This window comes from Rhinoderma darwinii, chromosome 7 (genome assembly GCF_050947455.1).
Source record: "Rhinoderma darwinii isolate aRhiDar2 chromosome 7, aRhiDar2.hap1, whole genome shotgun sequence".
NCBI lineage: Eukaryota > Metazoa > Chordata > Amphibia > Anura > Rhinodermatidae > Rhinoderma > Rhinoderma darwinii.
This window is the reverse complement of record NC_134693.1, coordinates 65,572,646-65,592,881: the sequence shown is the minus strand read 5'-3', so window position 1 is coordinate 65,592,881 and position 20,236 is coordinate 65,572,646. Positions and strand designations below refer to the sequence as shown.

General features: G+C 42.6%; 1 protein-coding gene across 2 annotated transcripts in view; it reads right to left on the bottom strand.

Annotated features, from left to right (window-relative positions):
* Positions 1-19,300, bottom strand: part of HSD17B7 (hydroxysteroid 17-beta dehydrogenase 7) — a 67,370-nt gene extending 48,070 nt beyond the window's left edge. The window contains exons 1-6 of one of the 2 annotated variants that reach the window (XR_012850005.1): positions 19,120-19,300; positions 12,492-12,695; positions 5,768-5,860; positions 3,853-3,967; positions 1,397-1,519; positions 729-795 (exon numbers count right to left, since the gene is read on the bottom strand). Coding sequence is in view for 1 of the 2 variants with exons in the window: in XM_075833478.1 (XP_075689593.1) it covers positions 3,853-3,967; positions 5,768-5,860; positions 12,492-12,695; positions 19,120-19,154 (447 nt within the window). In the remaining variant the exon portion in view is untranslated. The remainder of the gene's footprint in view (positions 1-728; positions 796-1,396; positions 1,520-3,852; positions 3,968-5,767; positions 5,861-12,491; positions 12,696-19,119) is intronic. The other variant, XM_075833478.1, reaches the window with a different exon arrangement.
* Positions 19,301-20,236: the final 936 nt, after the last annotated feature.

The following is a 20,236-nucleotide window of genomic DNA, read 5'->3' as shown; positions in this document are numbered from 1 at the left end:
CTCACTATACCCTTAGATATATTCCTTAAGGGGTGTAGCTCCCCAAATAGGATCACTTTTGGGGTGTTTCCAGTGTTTTGGTCCATCAGGGGCTTTTCAAATGCGACAGGACACCCAAAAACCATTCCAGCAAAACTTGAGCTCCAAAAGCCCAATAAGCACTCCTTCCCTTCTAAGCCCTGACGTGTGCCCAAACAGCGGTTTACCACCACATTTGGGGTATTGCCGTGCTCAGAAGTTTGCTTTACAAATGTTGGGGTGCTTTTTCTCCTTCATTCCTTGTAAAAAAAAAAAAAAAAGTATGTTTTTCTCCAGACAAAAAGGAGATTCTCATTATCACAATTTAGCAAAAAGATTGTGGGGTCAAAATGCTAACTATACCCTTAGATAAATTCCTTTAGGGTGTAGTTTCCAGAATAGGGTTGTTTTGGGGGGTTTCCACTGTTTTGGCATCACAAGACCTCTTCCAACCTGACATGGTGCCTAAAATATATTCTAATAAAAAGGAGGCCCCAAAACCCACTAGGTGCTCCTTAGCTCCTGCGGCATGTGTCTCAGTTGAGTAGCGCACACTAGGGCCACATGTGGGATATTTTTAAAGACTGCAGAATATGGGCAATAAATATTGCGTTGCATTTCTCGGGTAAAACCTTCTGTGGTATATAAAAATAAATAGATTTCAAATCAATTTCTGCATAAAAATAAGAATTCAGTTTCGTAAATTTCACCTCTACTTTGCTTTAATTCCTGTGAAACGCCTGAAATTGCTGCTAAACGTATAAGCCTTGTAACATCCTAGAAAAATAAAAGGATGTTCAAAAAATGATGCAAAGAATGTAGACATATGAAATGTTAACTAGTAACTATTTTGTGTGGTATTACTATCTCTTACAAGCAGATACATTTAAATTTAGAAATTTTTGGTCAATTCTCTAAATTTTGGCGTTAAAAAAAATCTGTATTTATTTACGCCAAATATATCAACCAAATTTTTCCACTAACAAAGTACAAAATGTCACAAGAAAACAAAAATTTGACTTGGACACAGGGGCATCAATGACCCGTAATCATGAAAGGGTTCATTAACTTTGCATACAATAGGACAGATTGAGATATAACCTTTTGGAATCTAAATAGATGACGATTTCAAATTTCTTTACATTACTTTAGTCTGGATTCCACCCAGATTTTGGCCCAATTTCTGTCCAATCAAACCAATATCAATATAAAGTAGTGTGTAAATCTAATAAAATCAGTCTTACAACTCCCATTATAAACGTGTAAGGTGCTAGTAACTCATCTCTTTAACCCCTTAAATAGTCTCTAATCTCAAGTAACGTGTGCTAATTTTTTAGGCACAGTTACCACCATTAAAAGTGTAAGATATTATAATTACCCAATCTGTTGTTTTCCTGGTGAAAAATGACTCTAAACACACTGCCACTAGGTGTCTCACTTCTGAGCTATTTGCAGTCCACTCCCAATCCTCAGGTTCTTTCCATCTCTAGTTACAGACAAGCTAGGACGGAAAACAGGAAAGGGGCGTATATTTCACACTGACCATTGTGAAGGTGATGAGCGCTTCGACGTGCTGTAGTCTAACTGTATGGTCCGGCTCTCCTCTCTGTCAACGCCTGCTAATAGAGAGAAGGGGTTTCGGACCAGTCAGCTTGAGATTGGACAATGATAATGCGCTATGCATTATAGGTAGTAAGGGAACTGAAGTCGATTTAGAAAAGTACCGGCAAGCTTCCCTGCCTTTTGTCAAGAGAAACCTGCATGTATCGGCACAAACTATTCTGGCACTGTGGACACTGTAAAATACAACATGGAGCGATAGAAACCAAACAGCATTACACAGATAACATAATAACATAACTACTAGATTATAAACTAATTTGGATTTTGTGAAATAACAGATACCCTTTAACGCTCTGCACAGTACTATCATGTCGCATGGAGTGCATCATTTGCGCTCAGCTTATTAATAGTACAGGCTTTGATCCTGCACCATTTTTCCCTGCCAAGTGTATGAGAAGGGATAACTGCTGTCTCAGACAAAAGTTTTCACAGATCATTGGCATGGGGCCAATGGTGGTCCCCGTCGATTAACCCCATAGATGCTGCAGTCAATTTAGACTGTGGCATCTAAGGGGTTAGAACAATGGAACCCCTGCGAGGTCTACTATCTGCGAAAACTTATTACAGGCTCTAACCAGAGTAGAAAGAGAAGTGGGAGGCCCCGCTGCACAACTGAGCAACAAGACAAGTACATTAGAGTCTCTAGTTTGAGAAATAGACGCCTCACAGGTCCTCAACTGGCAGCTTCATTAAATAGTACCCGCAAAACGCCAGTGTCAACGTTTACAGTGAAGAGGCGACTCCGGGATGCCGGCCTCCAGGGCAGAGTGGCAAAGAAAAAGCCATATCTGAGACTGGCTAATAAAAGGAAAAGATTAATATGGGCAAAAGCACACAGACATTGGACAGAGGAAGATTGGAAAAAAGTGTTATAGACAGACGAATCGAAGTTTGAGGTGTTTGGATCACACAGAAGAACATTTGTGAGACGCAGAACAACTGAAAAGATGCTGGAAGAGTGCCTGACGGCATCTGTCAAGCATGGTGGAGGTAATGTGATGGTCTGGGGTTGCTTTGGTGCTGGTAAAGTGGGAGATTTGTACAAGGTAAAAGGGATTTTGAATAAGGAAGGCTATCACTCCATTTTGCAACGCCATGCCATACCCTGTGGACAGCGCTTGATTGGAGCCAATTTCATCCTACAACAGGACAATGACCCAAAGCACACCTCCAAATTATGCAAGAACTATTTAGGGAAGAAGCAGGCAGCTGGTATTCTATCTGTAATGGAGTGGCCAACGCAGTCACCAGATCTCAACCCCATAGAGCTGTTGTGGGAGCAGCTTGACCGTATGGTACGCAAGAAGTGCCCATCAAGCCAATCCAACTTGTGGGAGGGGCTTCTGGAAGCATGGGGTGAAATTTCTCTCGATTACCTCAGCAAGTTAACAGCTAGAATGCCAAAGGTCGGCAATGCTGTAATTGCTGCAAATGGAGCATTCTTTGACGAAAGCAAAGTTTGAAGGAGAAAATTATTATTTCAAATAAAAATCATTATTTCTAACCTTGTCAATGTCTTGACTATATTTTCTAGTCATTTTGCAACTCATTTGAGAACTATAAGTGTGAGGTTTCATGGAACACACAAAATTGTCTGGGTGACCCCAAAACTTTTGAACGGTAGTGTATATGTATATATATATATATTCCTTTATTATAGGGGGGAAAAAACGGTCCTTCCCTTCTGAGCCCTGGCATGCGCCTAAACAGCAGTTTATGACCAGATATGGGGTATTGCCGTGCTCAGGAGAAAATGCTTTACAAATGTTTGGGGTTTTTCTCCTTTATTCCTTGTAATGAATGAAAAAAATCTGGCGCTAAAACTACTTTGAGTGAAAATATAATTTTTTCACATTTTTTTATTATCACGGCCTAATTCAAATACATTCAGCAAAAAACCTGTGGGTCAAAATTCTCACTATACCCTTAGATGAATTGGGGAGTGTAGTTTATATTCTATTAAACAATATATACTAACAACGGGCATGATCTACATCTTGATTAGACTGTGCGCCACTCCCATACTTTTTTTTTTTACCTCCTTTTATGGAGCACCATAGAAATTAGTAATAATCACGCAAGCCGATTTGTGCTGAAAAACATCAGTACATCGGGTATTTACTTTCTAAATGCTACGAACAACTAGTTATTACATGTTCCAAAAGGTGAGTAAATATAAATCAGTCGGAGCACAAAAAAGTATATTGTTACCAGTATAAAATGGCCGAACACGTTGGTCTCGAAAACTTCTTGCAAGCCATCTGCTGTTACACTGTCCTGCTGGGTCAGAAGTCCTTCTCCTGTTGCAAACATGCTGATGGCTTTCCTGTATTGAAACAAGAGACACCGTATGTATATAGCGTTACAAGATTACAAAAAAAAAAAAAAAAAAAAAAAAGGAGTTTCTTCCAGGGAAACAAATCTTACATTTCAAGAAAAAGTTCAGAAGTGCAATTGCTTCCACACTTAACAGAAGTGGTAACAGTGAGAACAAGTGGACACACATCAGATGCACACAAATACATTACAACAAAACAGGATTCAGAACCTATTTAGCAGTTTTACAAGTTAGAGGATGACCCACTTTTAGACATTTACAACATATTGACTGTGTAGAATGTAAGTTTGATTGTCAAGGGAAAACAGGGCTGCTTGGTCCCTGCTCCAAATGCACAGCTACTCACCATTATACTACATGTGAGATACAAAAATCACCCCCCCCCCCCCCAGTAACATGAACACCAGTATTAACCCTTTTGGGACTTAGCCATTGTTGCTTTCTCACTTCCCGCCTTCCAAGAATCATAACTTTATTTTTCCGTCAATGGAGTGGTGTGACGGCTTACTTTTCGTGAGAGGAGTTGTAGTTTCTATAGGCACTACGTAAAATACCATATAATGTACTATATAATGTACTGGGAAACCGAAAAAAAATAAATTGTGGGGTGGAATTGGAAGAAACCGATTCCTCCATTGATTTTTGGGTTTAGTTTTTACCGCACAGAAAAAAAAACTACAACTTAACTTTATTCTGTGGCTCAATACGATTACGGCGATACCAAAATTTATATTAGGGTTGTTTTTTTTAAAAATACATTTTACAAAGAGAAAATGATTAGTTTAAAAAAAAATAAAAAATAATAATGGTTTTGTTTTACCACATTCTGAGAGCCATAACTTTATTTTTTCGATCGGTGTGAGGGCTTATTTTTTGCAGGACAAGATGTAGTTTTTATTGGTACATTTTTTTTTATTTTTTTTTACAGCTAAGGTGACCAAACAAACCATTTTGCTGTTTATTTTTGTTACGGCGTTCACCATACGAGTTAAATAATGTTATATTATAATAGTTCAGGCTTTTACAGATGTGGCAATACCAAATTTTGTTTATTTTTTTACATAGCATTAGAGCAGGGGTCTTAAAGTTGGCCGGGTAAGTGGGCCACATATAGAAAAAAGTTGACGGGCCGCATTACTTTCAGATTTGATACAATACAAAATTATTGTTAATCAATTAGTTATTTGAACTACTATAACACTATATTACTATAATAATAATAATAATAATAATAATAATAATAATAGTACATTACTATAATAATACCGCTAGGTTTAACCCGTTCGTGACCGCCAATACGTATTTTCACGGCGGCCACTAACTGGCTTTATTCTGATACATAAGCCTTTTCACGGCACTGAATCAGAATAAAATTGCGGCGCCGTGCAGAGGGATAGCTCCCTGCTCTCAACTACCGGAGGTAGCTGAGGGCTTCGAGCACAGTCAACGAATACCAGCGACTGCCGTTACAATGAATGCAGCCTTGTAAATCATCCTTTTTATCTCCTCTCACCATGAATGTTTGGTGAGAGGAGATAAAAAACTAACCTGTTAGGCCCCCGATCGTGCCCTTTTCTCCCCTTCACCCCCCCCAACTGCCGGGAAAATAAAGAAAATGGTGCGCGCATGCGCTGTCACGGAAAGGCAGATATTCTGCCTGTAAATAGAAACTGATCAGGGACCGTTATAATTGGTCCCTGATCAGATGGTCACTCCAAGATTCTGAATGTAATGTGTTGTAATGGGAAAAAATACTGGTAGAGAAACCGTTTAAGCGAGCTTACTCACCTGGAAAAAAGACCTTTCACAAAGGCTTTGAGGTTTATTTGAGGATTTGGCATTATGCCAGCATTCAGATATAAATAGTCAATTTGTTTATACCTATAAGGGAAGAAAACACATTTCAGACAAGTATGGATTTACTTGATGATATCACTACAACTTAGGTTATACCCTCCTTTTAACCCTTTAGCAACAATCAACGTACATGTACAGTGAATGTGCACAGTCAATATTTGCTTTATACAGCGGACACCCGCCTGCATTGGCCAGGATCGGAGATGACTCAAATCTCTGAAATTTGACACTTCAGATGCCGCTGTCAGCCAGCGGGGCATCCAAGCGGTTAGAAAAAAGGTAGGTGGTTTCCTCTGTCCGCCGACAACTCATGTGGAAAGAAAAACACACATGTAATCCAGTAGCGTAGAGTTCAGATGCAATAAATCAGCTGCACAAATCAGCTCGTAATATTGTAAATGGATAAAATCAACAGCGAAACTCCAAGGCAATTCTGCAACATAAGGCACATAATTCTGCAATACACAATTCTGCAACATAAGTTCACACATAGGGGAGCTGCCGCGGATTTTCCATCCTGAATGGACAGAAGCAGCAAACTGGATGAGATTTGAGCAAATTTCATCCATGCACTGCAGAACATTTCCGTGAAGAAATGGACTTGTGGTACCGGTTTTTAAACCCGCAGCACGTCAATTTATCCTGCGGAATGGTAGAAAATTAGTCGCAGATTTTCCCAATCTAGTTAAATGGGAAAGTGAAAGTCTGCAACAGAAGAAGCAGAAATTGCAAGTAGAACACCCCCCCCCCTCCATATTTTCATTTAAAAAGACCATACTCACCTCCGCTGGTGCTCTTGTAGCGACGAGCCCCTTCTTCCCAGCAGGTCTCTGTGGTGACGTTTCATCACATGACAGATGCAGTCAATCACAGGCTGCAGCGGTCACAAGGGAAAAAAACGTCATCACAGGAGGCCAGCTGCACAGAAACCAACCAGCGGAGCAGGGACAAGTCGCTTCGGCAGTGCCAGTGGAGTAGAGTATGGTGTTCTCCGCAACAGTAATCCGGCTGAAAATCTTAAAAAAGTTTGCACTAAATCATATTTATTTTGGTGAACGTGTGCGGAATCTGGGTTGGATTTCCTGCGGCTTTTTCCCACGGTAAATCCGACCTATGTGAACATACCTGAATATGCTGGCGCATTTGAAAATCTGCGGCCTGCCCTAAATTCAGTGTAGATTTTTAAAACACCATTCACGTGTATTGTACCATCGTTTGATGTGTAAAACCATTATAGTTATTCTCAAACACTTCTGACACTCTTTCACATGGAGTACTTTATTAAACACAAGAATGTATGAAAACTTATGAAAAAAAAATAAAAAATAAATGTCCTCTTTTCAACTGAAATAGGTTGCGTATGTAAACATATATTGTACAAATATCCAAAAAAGAGAACAAATATATATTTTTATCGTTTTACCAGCATTTTAATTTTTTTTTAAAATAATTTGCAATTTGAAGAGACTTACAAATTTAACACGTTTGCAGAGGCTCATAGGCGTCCGAATGATAGAAATTCCACAGAAAACCAAACCCCTTAAAAGTATTAATTGGAGGAATTTATGCAGAACAGGTGGAAAAAATATAAAACTTATTTTTGCATAAATATGTCATTTTTTTAAAAGACTGTAAAGCACACATGAAAATGTGTATGTATAAGAATATACCCATTGTGGCCCCAATCTACTCACGGTTTACAGCTGGGAATAAAATGGAGGGAGCCCCCTTTGGTTTTAGAGCACAATTGAATAAATGTCAGGCGCTATTCCATGCTTCTAGAGACTCCATTTTTAAAACGTCACCGTTCGGGTGGATTTACGCAACAGCAGTCTAAAGTATGTTTGCAAACAGAAAAGCACCACGTGCTTTTCTGTTTACAAACATCCAAACAGAGTGTCATAATGATGGCGGCTGCGCGAAAATTACGCAGCCGCGGATCCTATGTGATGACTCACGGAGCTGTTAAGTGCCTTTTGCGCACGCAAAACGCCACGTTTTTTGCGTGCGCAAAACGCACACGCTCGTGTAAATCCGCCCTTCGGGTACGAAAACACACAGCGTAAACACTGCAGATTTTCCACAACGGATTCATTGCGGAAAATCTGCAGCGTATTACAGTAGCAGCAGTGTGGGTGAGATTTCAAAAGATCTCGTCCCCACACTGCAGAAAAATGGCGCCGAAAACACGCACATAAATTGACCTGCGGTGCGGTTTCTTCAACCGCAGCGTTTCAATTAATGCTGCGGGTTTTCCCATTGAATTCAATGGGGTGCTTAAACCCGCAACAAAGTGATGTGTTTTGCGATATTTGCGGCGGATTCCGCCACAAAAATCGTAAATAAGAAAAAAAAATTATAACGTTATACTTACCCGAGTTCACTGCTTCTCTCCAGTCCGGCCTCCCTGGATGACGTTGCAGGCCAGGTGACCGCTGCAGCCATTCACAGGCTGCAGCGGTCACATGGCCTGCAACGTCATCCAGGGATGTCAGTGGGAGTTGATAAGGCCGGGTCCACACAATCACGTTCAGTCCATAAAATACTGACTGTATGTCGGCCGCATTTCCCGGACCGAACACACTGCAGTGAGCCGGGCTCCTATCATCATAGTTATCTATGACTCTAGGAGCCCCTGCCTCGCTGTGGGAAAACTGTCCTGTACTGTAATCATGTTTTCAGTACGGGACAGTTTACCGCAGCGGAATTTCCGCCCAAAAAAATGCACCACAGTGTGGTGTGATTTTTCGGACGGCATTCCCTGCAATGTTCAGGGTGGATATGCTGCGCAGCTTGATGCAGCCTATCCACCCTGAATACTCTGTGTGTTCCTACCCTTAGGCTATATGCACACGTAGCATATTTTGCTACAAAAAATGCGTTGCAAAACCGCAAGAAATTCGTAGGAAAAAAAGTGGTGCAGTTTTTACGTTTTGCTGCGTAAATCGCGGCGTTTTCATGCTGCGGGTTTTGCTGCCAATTCTGTAGAACTACAGGGATAGAATTCGCAATCGGAACCAAGGGATAAATTGAAATGCTGTGGTTTCGAAAATACGCATCGCGAGTCAGTTTACATCAAGAAACATACCGCAGTGTGGACATGAGATTATCTGGATTCTCATTGTCTATGCGGATACTGTATTATGCTGCGGTTTTGTCGCACGTAATACGCATCGTGTGCATTGACCCTTAAAGTTTCAGTTAGGGGTGTAGAGTACACGCTTACCGCCAGATATTTATAAGAAAAAAATATATAGTATTCTCAAAATAAAATGTATTTTCTTGAAGAAATGAAAAAATTTAAGACACATGGAACAGGAGAAAAAAAATATAGAATAGGAGTAAATGTTAGAAATATGGTGCATTCTTATCTTTGGGAGGGGGGGGGGGGGAGGCATACAGAAATAAAGCGACGCTATGTACTCATAAGGGATGTATGTCCATAGAAATAAATTTCACTATACATATGAGCACGTCTTGCTAAGGCTTCGTTCACATCTGCGTCAGGGCTCCGTTCAGGCGTTCCGTCTGAGCTTTCCATCAGGGGAACCCACGAACGGAACCCTAACTGAGACAAACGGAAACCGTAGGTTAGACTAAGATATTGCTTCTGTCAAAACGACGGAAACCTTGCACAACGGAGACAAACGGAAACCATTTGCACTGGATACGTCACCATTGAAATCAATGGTGATGCAAATGGAAACCTTTAATTTACGTTTGTCTCAGTTAGGGTTTCGTTCATGTGGGGCAAAGCAGTAACACATTTGTGTCATTCTGATGCCATTGTGAACTGCATTCTGGTCTGATATATAATAAATTAAAGCGGGAAAAAATAAATGGTACATAAGGAAAGGGAAATTGATCCCCCTTAAAAAAATGGAGGAAAAATTATCCAAAGTAAAAGAACAACTGCACAACTCCAATTGAAAAAAAATTTCCTTGTGTATTCACCAAGCATCAGGGATGAATCTTTGCAAGTTTGTGCTTGGTAAATAAACAAGCACACTATTTATTTTTCAATTGAAGTGCTGCAGTTATGCTCTTTTACTTTGGATAAGTCCCCTTGGACCCGGGACTATTTTGCTGGGTGCACCACCCACTGTTGGGGATTCCTAGTATCCTGGTAGTGCTGTTGAACATATAATATAATAATTTGGAGCATGTATGCAGCTATGTGACAAACTCAAGTTTCACAAGATGAAAAACACCTCTAGAGCTTTAAAGGGAATGTGTCGCGTATTCAATTTAAATTTTTTAGGTTACTTATTTTTATTATATTTTTTTCGTTTTTTTGGGTATTTTATTTTCCTCCACAAGGTGGGAAGTATTAAAAATTAAATAATAATTTGACAGGTTTTCCCACGTTGGCCACCAGAGGTAGCACTTCCAACAATTACAGCAAAGTGAATCAGGCAAAGCAATCTGACTTACAGCTGCTGTAAATGTGGGCGGGAAACTCACCCCCCTCCCTATTTTTGTCTAGAAGCCAGGAAAAGGTGTCTTCAAATTGCTAAGCAGTGTCCAGGTCCATTTTTGACGAGATTGTACAATGCTAGCTGGCGGAAACTAAAGAACACACCAGAAGGCTAAGGGTATGTTCACACACTGTGTGTTCAGGTGTATTTCGGTGGGAAAAAACAGTAGCTAAACGCCTACAAACATCTGCCTATTGAATTCAATAGGAAAAACAAGATTTTGTTCAGACGGGGCGGTTATAAAAAAACGGCGCGTAAGAAAACGCCACTTAAAAAGGAGAATGTCACTTCTTAAGCCGTTTTTCATTGGTCAAAGGAAAACAGCTCCAAAAAACACCTCAAAAAATATTTTCAGGTTCAAAAACGGCTGAAAACCAGAGGCTGTTTTCTCCGAAATCAGCTCTGTAATTTTCAGCCTTTTTTGACTTTGTGTGTGAACATACCCTAATAATGATTAAAGTCAAGAGGGAAAGCTCTGTGGCAGTGTTTCCTATAAGGTGCGCGGCCGCACACCTTCCACTGTCCGCCCGCTCACTAAAGATTAAAGCCCGTGTACCGTCACAGGCGGATGCAGTGGTGTTTCGCTAGTGACAGCCACATTCACATGTATGAATACTATAGGCTTCAGGCCACGTTAGGCCTGCAGCCTATAAGGTCCTGGGAAGACTCCCTGCGCAAGCCGGCTGCGTGGCCCGCCATCCGTGGTGGGGGCCACACACACATACCCCCCCCCACGCACACACCCACACTGTGCAGCTGTGTAACAATTAGTTTTCCCTCTCAGACACCCTGGATCGCTGTGAGGAGCGAGTGAAGAGGGCTATATTCACACGACATGAAAAAAAAAAGGGCAGTTAACAACGGATCAACTGTCAGAATTTCACTGCTGTTTTGCATCAATGTGTCTCAAAATTTGGATCCATTTCCCAGCCGTCTGACCGTTTTTCACTGCCATTTGGCATCCGTTTTTCACGGACGTTGAAAAAAAAAGAAAAGAAGAAAAAACAAAATTTGAATAGTTAGGTGTTTTCAGGGGATTGGGACAAAAAAAAAGCTATGTACATAGTGCCACGAAACCACACGACAGTGGCCACTGTATAGTGCCACACACAGTGCCCATGTAGATAGCGCTAGTGTGCCCTGTATGTAGCTCCCATATGCCAACATCCCCCTGGAGATAGAACCAATCCCCCCTCCCCCGTAAATGGCACACCCTTCCTGTAAACAGCACCACTGTCACTCCCTATAGGAGCAGAATCCCTCTGGCTGGGGATTCGCCCCTGATATCTCTGTCCATATATGGACAGCGACATAAGCGGTTAACTCTAAAAGCAGAATTCACTGCCAGAGCAGGGATTCCGCACCAGGAGTAGTCCCTGGCGACACTGTCCATATAAATGGATAGTGACGCCAGGGGCTTCTCCAGTAGCGGAATCCCTGGCCAGAGTGTCGGCCAGGGATTCCGCTCCTAGAGAGAGCCCCAAACATCACTGTCCAAATGGACGGTGACGTCAGGGACTCTCTATAGAAGCGGAATCCCCGGCCAGTGCGATCTGACACTGGGGATTCTGCTCCTAGTGGGACTTTAGGTGGTGCAATCTAAAGTGGGGGGGGGGTGTGATGCCATCTACAGCGGGCGGGGGTTGCTATCTGCAGGGGGTGGCACTATCTACAGCAGGGATGGAGAGACGGCAGGGGCAGAGCACTGGCCGGGGATTCCAATCCTAGAGGAAGCTTAGGTTGCGCTATCTACAGTGGGGGGTGTATTCCAGGGCTCTCAAAGCCCCGGCAGACATAAGAGTTTAGCGCTGCTCACCCTAAAGCAGCACTGCTCTCAAACCCATTTCCAGGCTGTCAACGTTTATATACATGACAACGGCACGGGGCATCGGCAGTTGGAACGTACATGGCCGTATGGCAATCCTGAAGGGGTTACTAAATTATTTTCTTTATATAAATAACGTCACATATATTACTATAATAATTGTACATAACTTTTAACCTCAGCAAATAAATTTTTTTATTTTTTTATCAGAAATACAATTGGAAAACTGTTAAACGGGAGAATGCAGAATGAACTTGAGACTTGAATGTCCTTTAAAAAGTGCATTTGGCATTCACATAATGGCCTGCTACTACCAAAGAATACACAAGACAAACACGTCTTTCAAACTTGCCTTTCTTTAAGTATCTTTGCTCCTTGTAGCACCGAACTTAAGCTACCAACATCAACTCGCACAACGCCAACATCAGCAGATGGGTGAGAAGCTAGGAGGGCAGAACGTGCAGATTCAGCTTTCTCCGTGTTTCGGCATACCAAGCATAAACGGATCTGGTCATCTTGAGAAAGAAGCCTCTCACACAAAGCCAAACCAATACCACTAAAACGGAGAATAAAAAGTCATGAGATGTTCTGCCAGGAAAAAAAATTCCTTCCCAGGGGTAAAAAATAGTGGGCGAGTTTCAAAGGCTCTTGCTACATCATCACAGCTATACAGCCACAGTGATGTGTCGTCCATAGGATGTAATATTCTAGCAGGCACTTTATGTTATCAAGGCTGGCGCTGAAGGCTCTGCACAGGTTGTGTATACCACCATTCCATAGATGGTGTGTTCAACACCGACACAGAGATATTCACCACTGTACGTACTATGTACATACAGCACAGCGATGCATCATCCATATGATGTAATCTCACATGAACGCATATTGGCTGCACATGCGCAGATACCTCAGCCCATCCCTGGTACCCCCGCGATCAACAGAATGGGGGTCCTGAGTGAGCAGTACGGTGGTCCCCAGCACTCAGCGTCGAGGACAAAAGATTGTTAAGGAGCGCTGGGGACAACTCACTAACAGTCTTCTCATACAGGTCTCAGACACTAACAGGACCAACTGCTTTGGCCACTTTTGACCCTCCTGACAGTCTCGTTTTTCAAATCTGACATGTTTCACTTTATGTGGTAATAACTTCAGAATGATTTTACCTATCCAAGCGATTCGGAGATTGTTTTCTCATGGCACATTGGACTTTATGTTACTGTTAAAATTTGCTCAGTACATTTAGTATTTAATTGTGAAAAACACCAAAATTTGAAATATTTCAAAAATGTGCATTTTTCTCAATTTAAATGTATCTGCTTGAAAGACAGGCAGTAATACCACACAAAATTGTTACTAATTAACATCCCCCATATGTCTACTTCATGTTGGCATCGTTTTTTGAACATCCTTTTATTTTTCTAGGATGTTACAAGGCTGAGAACTTCAAAAGGCTGTTTTTTTTCAGGGACCAGTTCAGTTGTGAAGTGGCTTTGAGGGCCTTATATATTAGAAACCCCCAATAAGTCACCCAATTTAAAAACTGCACCCCTCAAAGTATTCAAAACAGCATTTATAAAGTTTCTTAACCCTTTAGACGTTTCACAGGAATTAAAGCAAAATAGAGGTGAAATTTACAAATGTCATTTTTTTTCCCCAGAAATTCATTTTTAATCCATTTTGTTTGTAGCACAGAAAGTTTTACCAGAGAAACACAACTCAATATTTATTGCCCAGATTCTGCAGTCTTAGGAAATATCCCAAATGTGGCCCTAGCGTGCTACTGGACTGAAGCACAGGCCTCAGAAGCAAAGGAGCACCTAGCGGATTTTGGGCCTCCTGTTTATTAGAAAATATTTTAGGCACTATGTCAGGATTCAAGGGCTCTTGCGGTGCCAAAACAGTGGAAATCCCCAAAATGTGACCCCATTAGGGAAACGACACCACATCAAGAAAATTATCTAGGGGTATAGTGAGCATTTTGACCCTACAGGTTTATTGCAGAGATTATTGGAAGTAGGTCGTAAAAATGAAAATCTACATTCTTTCAAAGAAAATGTAGGTTGAGCTAATTTTTTCTCATTTCCACGAGGGCTAAAAGAGAAAAAGAACCACAACATTTGTAAAGCAATTTCTCCCGAGTAAAACAATAACCCACATGTGGCCATAAACGGCTGTTTGGACACACGGCAGGGCCTAGAAGGGAAAGCGCGCCATTTGGCTTTTAGAGCTCAAATTTAGCAGGAATGGTTTGCGGATAAAACAGTGGAAACACCCCATTTTGAAAACTACACCCCTCTAGGAAATTATCTAGGGGTATAGTAAGCATTTTGACCCCACAGGGGTTTCATAGATTTTATTAGAATTGGGCAGTGAAAATAAAAACAGTCCTTTTTCTTCAATAAGGCTGGGTTCACACGACCTATTTTCAGGCGTAAACTAGGCGTATTATGCCTCGTTTTACGTCTGAAAATAGGGCTACAACACGTCGGCAAACATCTGCCCATTCATTTGAATGGGTTTGCCGACGTACTGTGCAGACGACCTGTCATTTACGCGTCGTTGTTTGACAGCTGTCAAACGACGACGCGTAAAAATACAGCCTCGTCAAAAGAAGTGCAAGACACTTCTTTCAGACGTAATTTGAGCCGTTCTTCATTGAACTCAATGAAGCACAGCTCAAAATTTACGGCTGTCAGAGAAGCCTCGAAAAATGCGAAGAGGAGCAATTACGGCTGAAACGAGGCAGCTGTTTTCTCCTGAAAACAGTCTGTCTTTTCAGACGTAAATGCCTGCTATCGTGTGCACATACCCTCAGACGTAGCTTTAGCTCAAAAGTTTCATTTTCTCAACAAATAAAGGACACAGAGAACCACAACATTTGTAAAGCAATTTCTTCCGAGTACGGCAATACTCCATATGTGTTCATAAACTGATTTTTGGGCACACAGCACGGCTCAGAAGGGAAGGAGCGCCATTTCGCTTCTGAAGTACAGATTTTGCTGGAGTGGTTTATGGTCGCTATGTCGCATTCGCAAAGCCCCTGTGGGACCAAAACAGTGGAAACCCCCCAGAAGTGACCCCATTTTGGAAAGTACACCCCCGAGTCTGTGCCATCATCCACGGATATCAGCTGTATCTTACAGCTGACACCCTGCTGTAGTGGCAGGGACCGAAGTTAGCTTCGATCCCCGCCATTAACCCCTTAAATGCAGCGGTCAAAAGCAATCGCTGCATTTAAGGTGTTTGTAGCTCATCGGCACCCCAGCAATGAAATCTCTGGGGTGTCGGCTGCAATGGCAACCTACCTAATAGTGGCCTCCCAGTCTGCCTAGTATGAAAAACTTATAGTCCCCGCAGCCGTCAGAGCGTTTTTCACTGCGTTTTTTTACGCAGGACACGTCTTGGGACTTTTTTGGAGCAGTTTTCCATAGACTATTGAAAAAAGCTCCAAAAACGGCCGTAAAAAACGCAGCTAAAATCGCGAGCGGCACAAAAAACGCATCAAATAGCGTTAAAAGCTAATGCGGTTTTCAGGCGTGTTTTTTTTCTATGAGGTTCTAACAGCACCTCAACATGTGAATAGACCCTACATATCGGTATCGAAATCCAAATTCTGGTATCGCGACAACCCTATGCAGTTCCCTCTGGGACCCGCACCTTTCCCTAGAACGAGGGCTACCTTGGCAGTCTCCAGCTGCTCCCAGCCACTGTCTAATGAGGTAATCGAGTGTACAGAAACATCCGAGCTCACTGAGCTACGCGGCTTCCGTAACGCCCACAGAAGTGAACGGGAGCTAAGGAAACAGCGTAGCACAGCAAGCTATGCTGCTCCCGTAGCTTCCAAATTCTGGTAACCGCAGGTGCAGATTTTATGCTGCGTTTTTATATAAAACTTGCCAGGTACAATGCTTGGCCAGAATCGCAAGATAAATTTACATGCTCTGAATTTTAAAATCCGCACCGCAGGTCAATTCTTCAACATGTAGAGATTACTTGGAGTCTGATTTACTGTGCTGGTAACTGTATTACGCTGCGGACTTGCAGGGCACAACATATTGTCCACTAAAATGGCATATCAGCAGAAAATTTTAATTTTCACTTTGCACCACCTGACGCGCATTAATTTCTAATGAAAAAAACACCTGTGGCATCAAAAGGCTCACTACACCCTTTAAAATGCCTTAAGGGGGTGTCGTTTCCAAAATAGGGGTCACTACTTGGGGGTTTGACCTCAGAGACCTACAATTGTTTGTCAACGCTGTGAAAATCACCAAAATAGACCTCAAATGCACGTGGTGCACTTCACTTCTGTGCCCGGTCACACGTCCAGGCAAATGATAAATGCCTTGAGGGGTGTAGTTTTTAGAATGGGGTCACTTCTTGGGGGCTTCCACTGTACTCTGGTACTTCAGGGTTTTGCAAATGCAACATGGCACCCCAAAACCAAGCCAGCAAAATCTGCATGTCAAATAGCGCTCCTGCCTTTCTGAGTTGTGTGTCCAAACAGCAGTTTATGACCCCGTGTGGGGTATTGCTGTATTCAGGAGAAATTGCTTTTCAAATGTTGGGCTGCTTTTTCTCCTTTATTCTTTGTAGAAATTAAAAATGTCAACATTCAGGCATTAGCACCGAAACGCGCGTTGGGGCAGACGTTCGCTGTGTTTCTTCCTGCATCCATTATGGGTATGATATATCCCTTTGATACGCTTCAGCATCCTTGTGTGTAATTGCTTTCCTCTATGTTTATATTGACCTAATACATGTTCAAATACTATATATTCCTTGTGCCTATAAAGCACGTTTTTTGTATCTATATATGGTCTCTTTACTTCAGCCTATATTAAACCTGTTGGAAGGTGTGTCATTGGCACAATTTTGTACTCCGTTTATTTGTGAGATACACCGCGTATTGTCCCTTGTTATCTGTTGGTTTATGGATTCTTCATTTTATCTATTGTCTTTTATTATGTAACTTAATAAAGATTTTTTTCTATTTTTTTGCATATCCTCTTGCCTTTATAGCATCTGTCTCTAGTAGGTGATATTTATCCTTGATGCTTTTTGGGTGTACACCCTATGATCAGCCCATATAGTTCACATACACTGATTATTGAATCATATGTTTGGGCTATTCAATCCATGCTGTATTTTTGGTTATGGGGAATGTTAACTAGTAACTATTTTGTGTGGTATTACTATCGGTCTTACAAGTAGATACATTTAAAATTAGAAAAATGCTAAACTTAAAGTCCAATGTGTCACGAGAAAACAATCTCAGAATCGTTTGAATAAGTAAAAGCATTCCAAAGTTATTATTACATAAAGTGACATGTCAGATTTTAAGAAAATGGCCTGGTCCATTAGGCAAAAACAGGCTGTGTCCTTAAGGGGTTAAGTAATTTTTCACTTTTAGCTTCTTTCTGATGCACTATGTTCAAATCCTAACACCGGAACAGAATGTCAAAAGGTTCTTTTGGGGGGGGGGGGCGGGGTTATTCTCGGACAACTTCGTCTAGGCCAAAGACAAAGGGGCAATTTGCGCCAGTCTCGCAGCATTCAGAAAATAATACATTTTGTCGCAAGCCATATTTGTGCTAAAGTTTGGGACTTCTCATTTCTCAACACTGAAAAGTCAAATAAAACATGCGGATTAACTGGGAGGGGGTGGGGTGGACAGGGACATCAGGGGCAACTCCTGAAGCGGAATCCCCATCCACAGCGTTGCCGACTCTGTGACTGGGGATTCCACACCATCACGATCTATAAATGGACACAGACGACAGGGGCTTCTCCTGGAGTGGAATCCCCGATCACAGCATCGGCAACGCTGTGGACAGGGATTCCACTTCAGGAGTTGCCCCTGATGTCACTGTCCATTTATGGACAGAGAAATCAAGCGAAGCGCTCCAGGAGCAGACTCCCCGGCCACAGGGTGCTACAGTGGCACTATCTACAGGAAGTGGGGAGTGTGCTATCTACAAGGAGGCTGTGTGGCACTACCTACAAGGGGAATCTGTGAGTGGCAGGCTGATGGTCATCCTGAAGGAATTTTAAAGGCAAATTTTTTTTTTGCATTACAAAAAACGCTGCGCGAACATACCCTACAAGTGTAGTGCTTGTTTTTAGCCGTTTTCTGTCATTCTTGAAACAATTATTGGTAGGGGTGCCCTGAGGAAATTTAATTTTTCAAGGGGTGCCTCGAGTCCGAAAAGGTTGGGAAACTCAGTACTAGGCTACAGGATTACACCGGCCTACGCAAGGATCCCATCGTGGAGCAGCTGAGTTTGTCGTGGGAATAAGGACTAGAGGAGTACAATTATTTTTTTTTTGGGTGCACTGTCTACAAGGGGGGGGGGGGCTGTATGGCACAATCTTCAAGGAGGTGGTGGGGAATTATGGCACTGTCTACAAGGAGGCTGTATAGAACAATCTACAGGGGGCACTATCTACAAGGGGGGCTGTGTGGCAGCCAGGGGAGGGGGGCATTATACTGTGTGGGGGCCACTAAGCGGACGTTATACGGTGTAGGGACACTACAGGGGGCATAATACTGTGTGGGCACAATTAGAGGACAAAATACCATGTCCTTGAAGGGGTTATAATGTATTATTAAATATTATTATACTGTAAGGAGGCACTATATAAGGCATTATACTGTGGGGGGCATTATACTTTTTTTATGATGGGGTGGGGCGCCGAAAGAATTTCACATGGGGCGCCCAGGACAATGTGATTTTATGTAAAACGACATGTCACCGTTCAGCCCTAGCCTAAATCTCCCCCATTGGTTTCAGTGTCGTACTGGTCGCGCATATAGAACTTGCACCATTCACAAATGGGTTTTTGTGCTCAAACATTGGTCGATAGAAGGGCACGGAGCCTCACACTGTTATAAAGACGGTCTGACCGCCGCGTACATAGTGGATTATCCTCTCTACACACTACAGCGGGAACTAGTGCGCCCTGCAGCCTTCTCTCACCTGTTAGCTCCGGTGACAACCACAACCTTCCTCATAGCGGCGAATGCTTGTACACAATGCTGTCAGGAAGCGGCACTATACAGCATGTTCATCAGACTGACAGAAGGCGGGGTCAGCCCCACGAAAGCGACAACCATCGCTCCTTCCACTGGCCGGACCATACAGCTGCTTGTGATTGACAGAGCGCATAAGAAAAAGGCGGGACTACGCCCTAGAGCTATTGACTGTGTGAGGAGACGATCACGCGATGGGCGGGGTTAAGTTTGGCCGAAGCCAATCAGCTTCGTTACAACATGGTCAGTCATCGTCCCATTCTCCGAGGCTGCACTTTGTCCTCAGCATGTGTATTCGGAGTAGTCTCCTCTCATGTTAAGAATTGCTGTCTGAGTTCACACATCGCGGAATTTCAGCACACATTTTACCATTTGCAATGCAATAGGGGAGATCCAGGTCAGATGCACATTAAAAGCCCTGACAAATCGCACACGACCGTGCTCGTAATTACGACTTGTAATTACGAGCACGGCCGGGCACGGGCAGCCGGCCGTTTTTCCGAGCCGTGCTCCCATTATAAAGTATAGTAGCACAGTCCGTAAAATAAAAAAATAGAACATGTTCTATCTTTTTAACGGCACGGGCACCTTCCCGTGAGAAAACGGGAAGGTACCCGTGGCCAACAGAAGTCTATGGGCCCGTTATTGCGGGTCGTAATTACGACCCGTAATAACGTGTGTTTTTACGGTCGTGTGCATGAGGCCTTAAGCTGAGCAAATTTCCCCAAAAGTCATTTTGGTTCATAATAAATTTGGCGCGTATTGCAAGTGCCCGGATTGCCCTGGCTGACTGATGTCTTCTAGGGCGGTATCTAAAAGAGAGTCAAATTGGCCACTTGCGATTCCACCCCTAAAATAAAAAAAAGTACCATACTCCGCCTTCTCTGGCCTTCCGCAGTGACGCATTCTTGCCGGCCTTCTGACATGACGTCATTTGGTCGCATGTGACCACTGCAGCCAATAACTGCAGTCGTTTTGACGGGAATCAATAGCGCAGTCGACTGCGCTATTGATTCCGTCTGAAAAAACAACCCCGACACAACGGTGACAGACGGGAACCATTA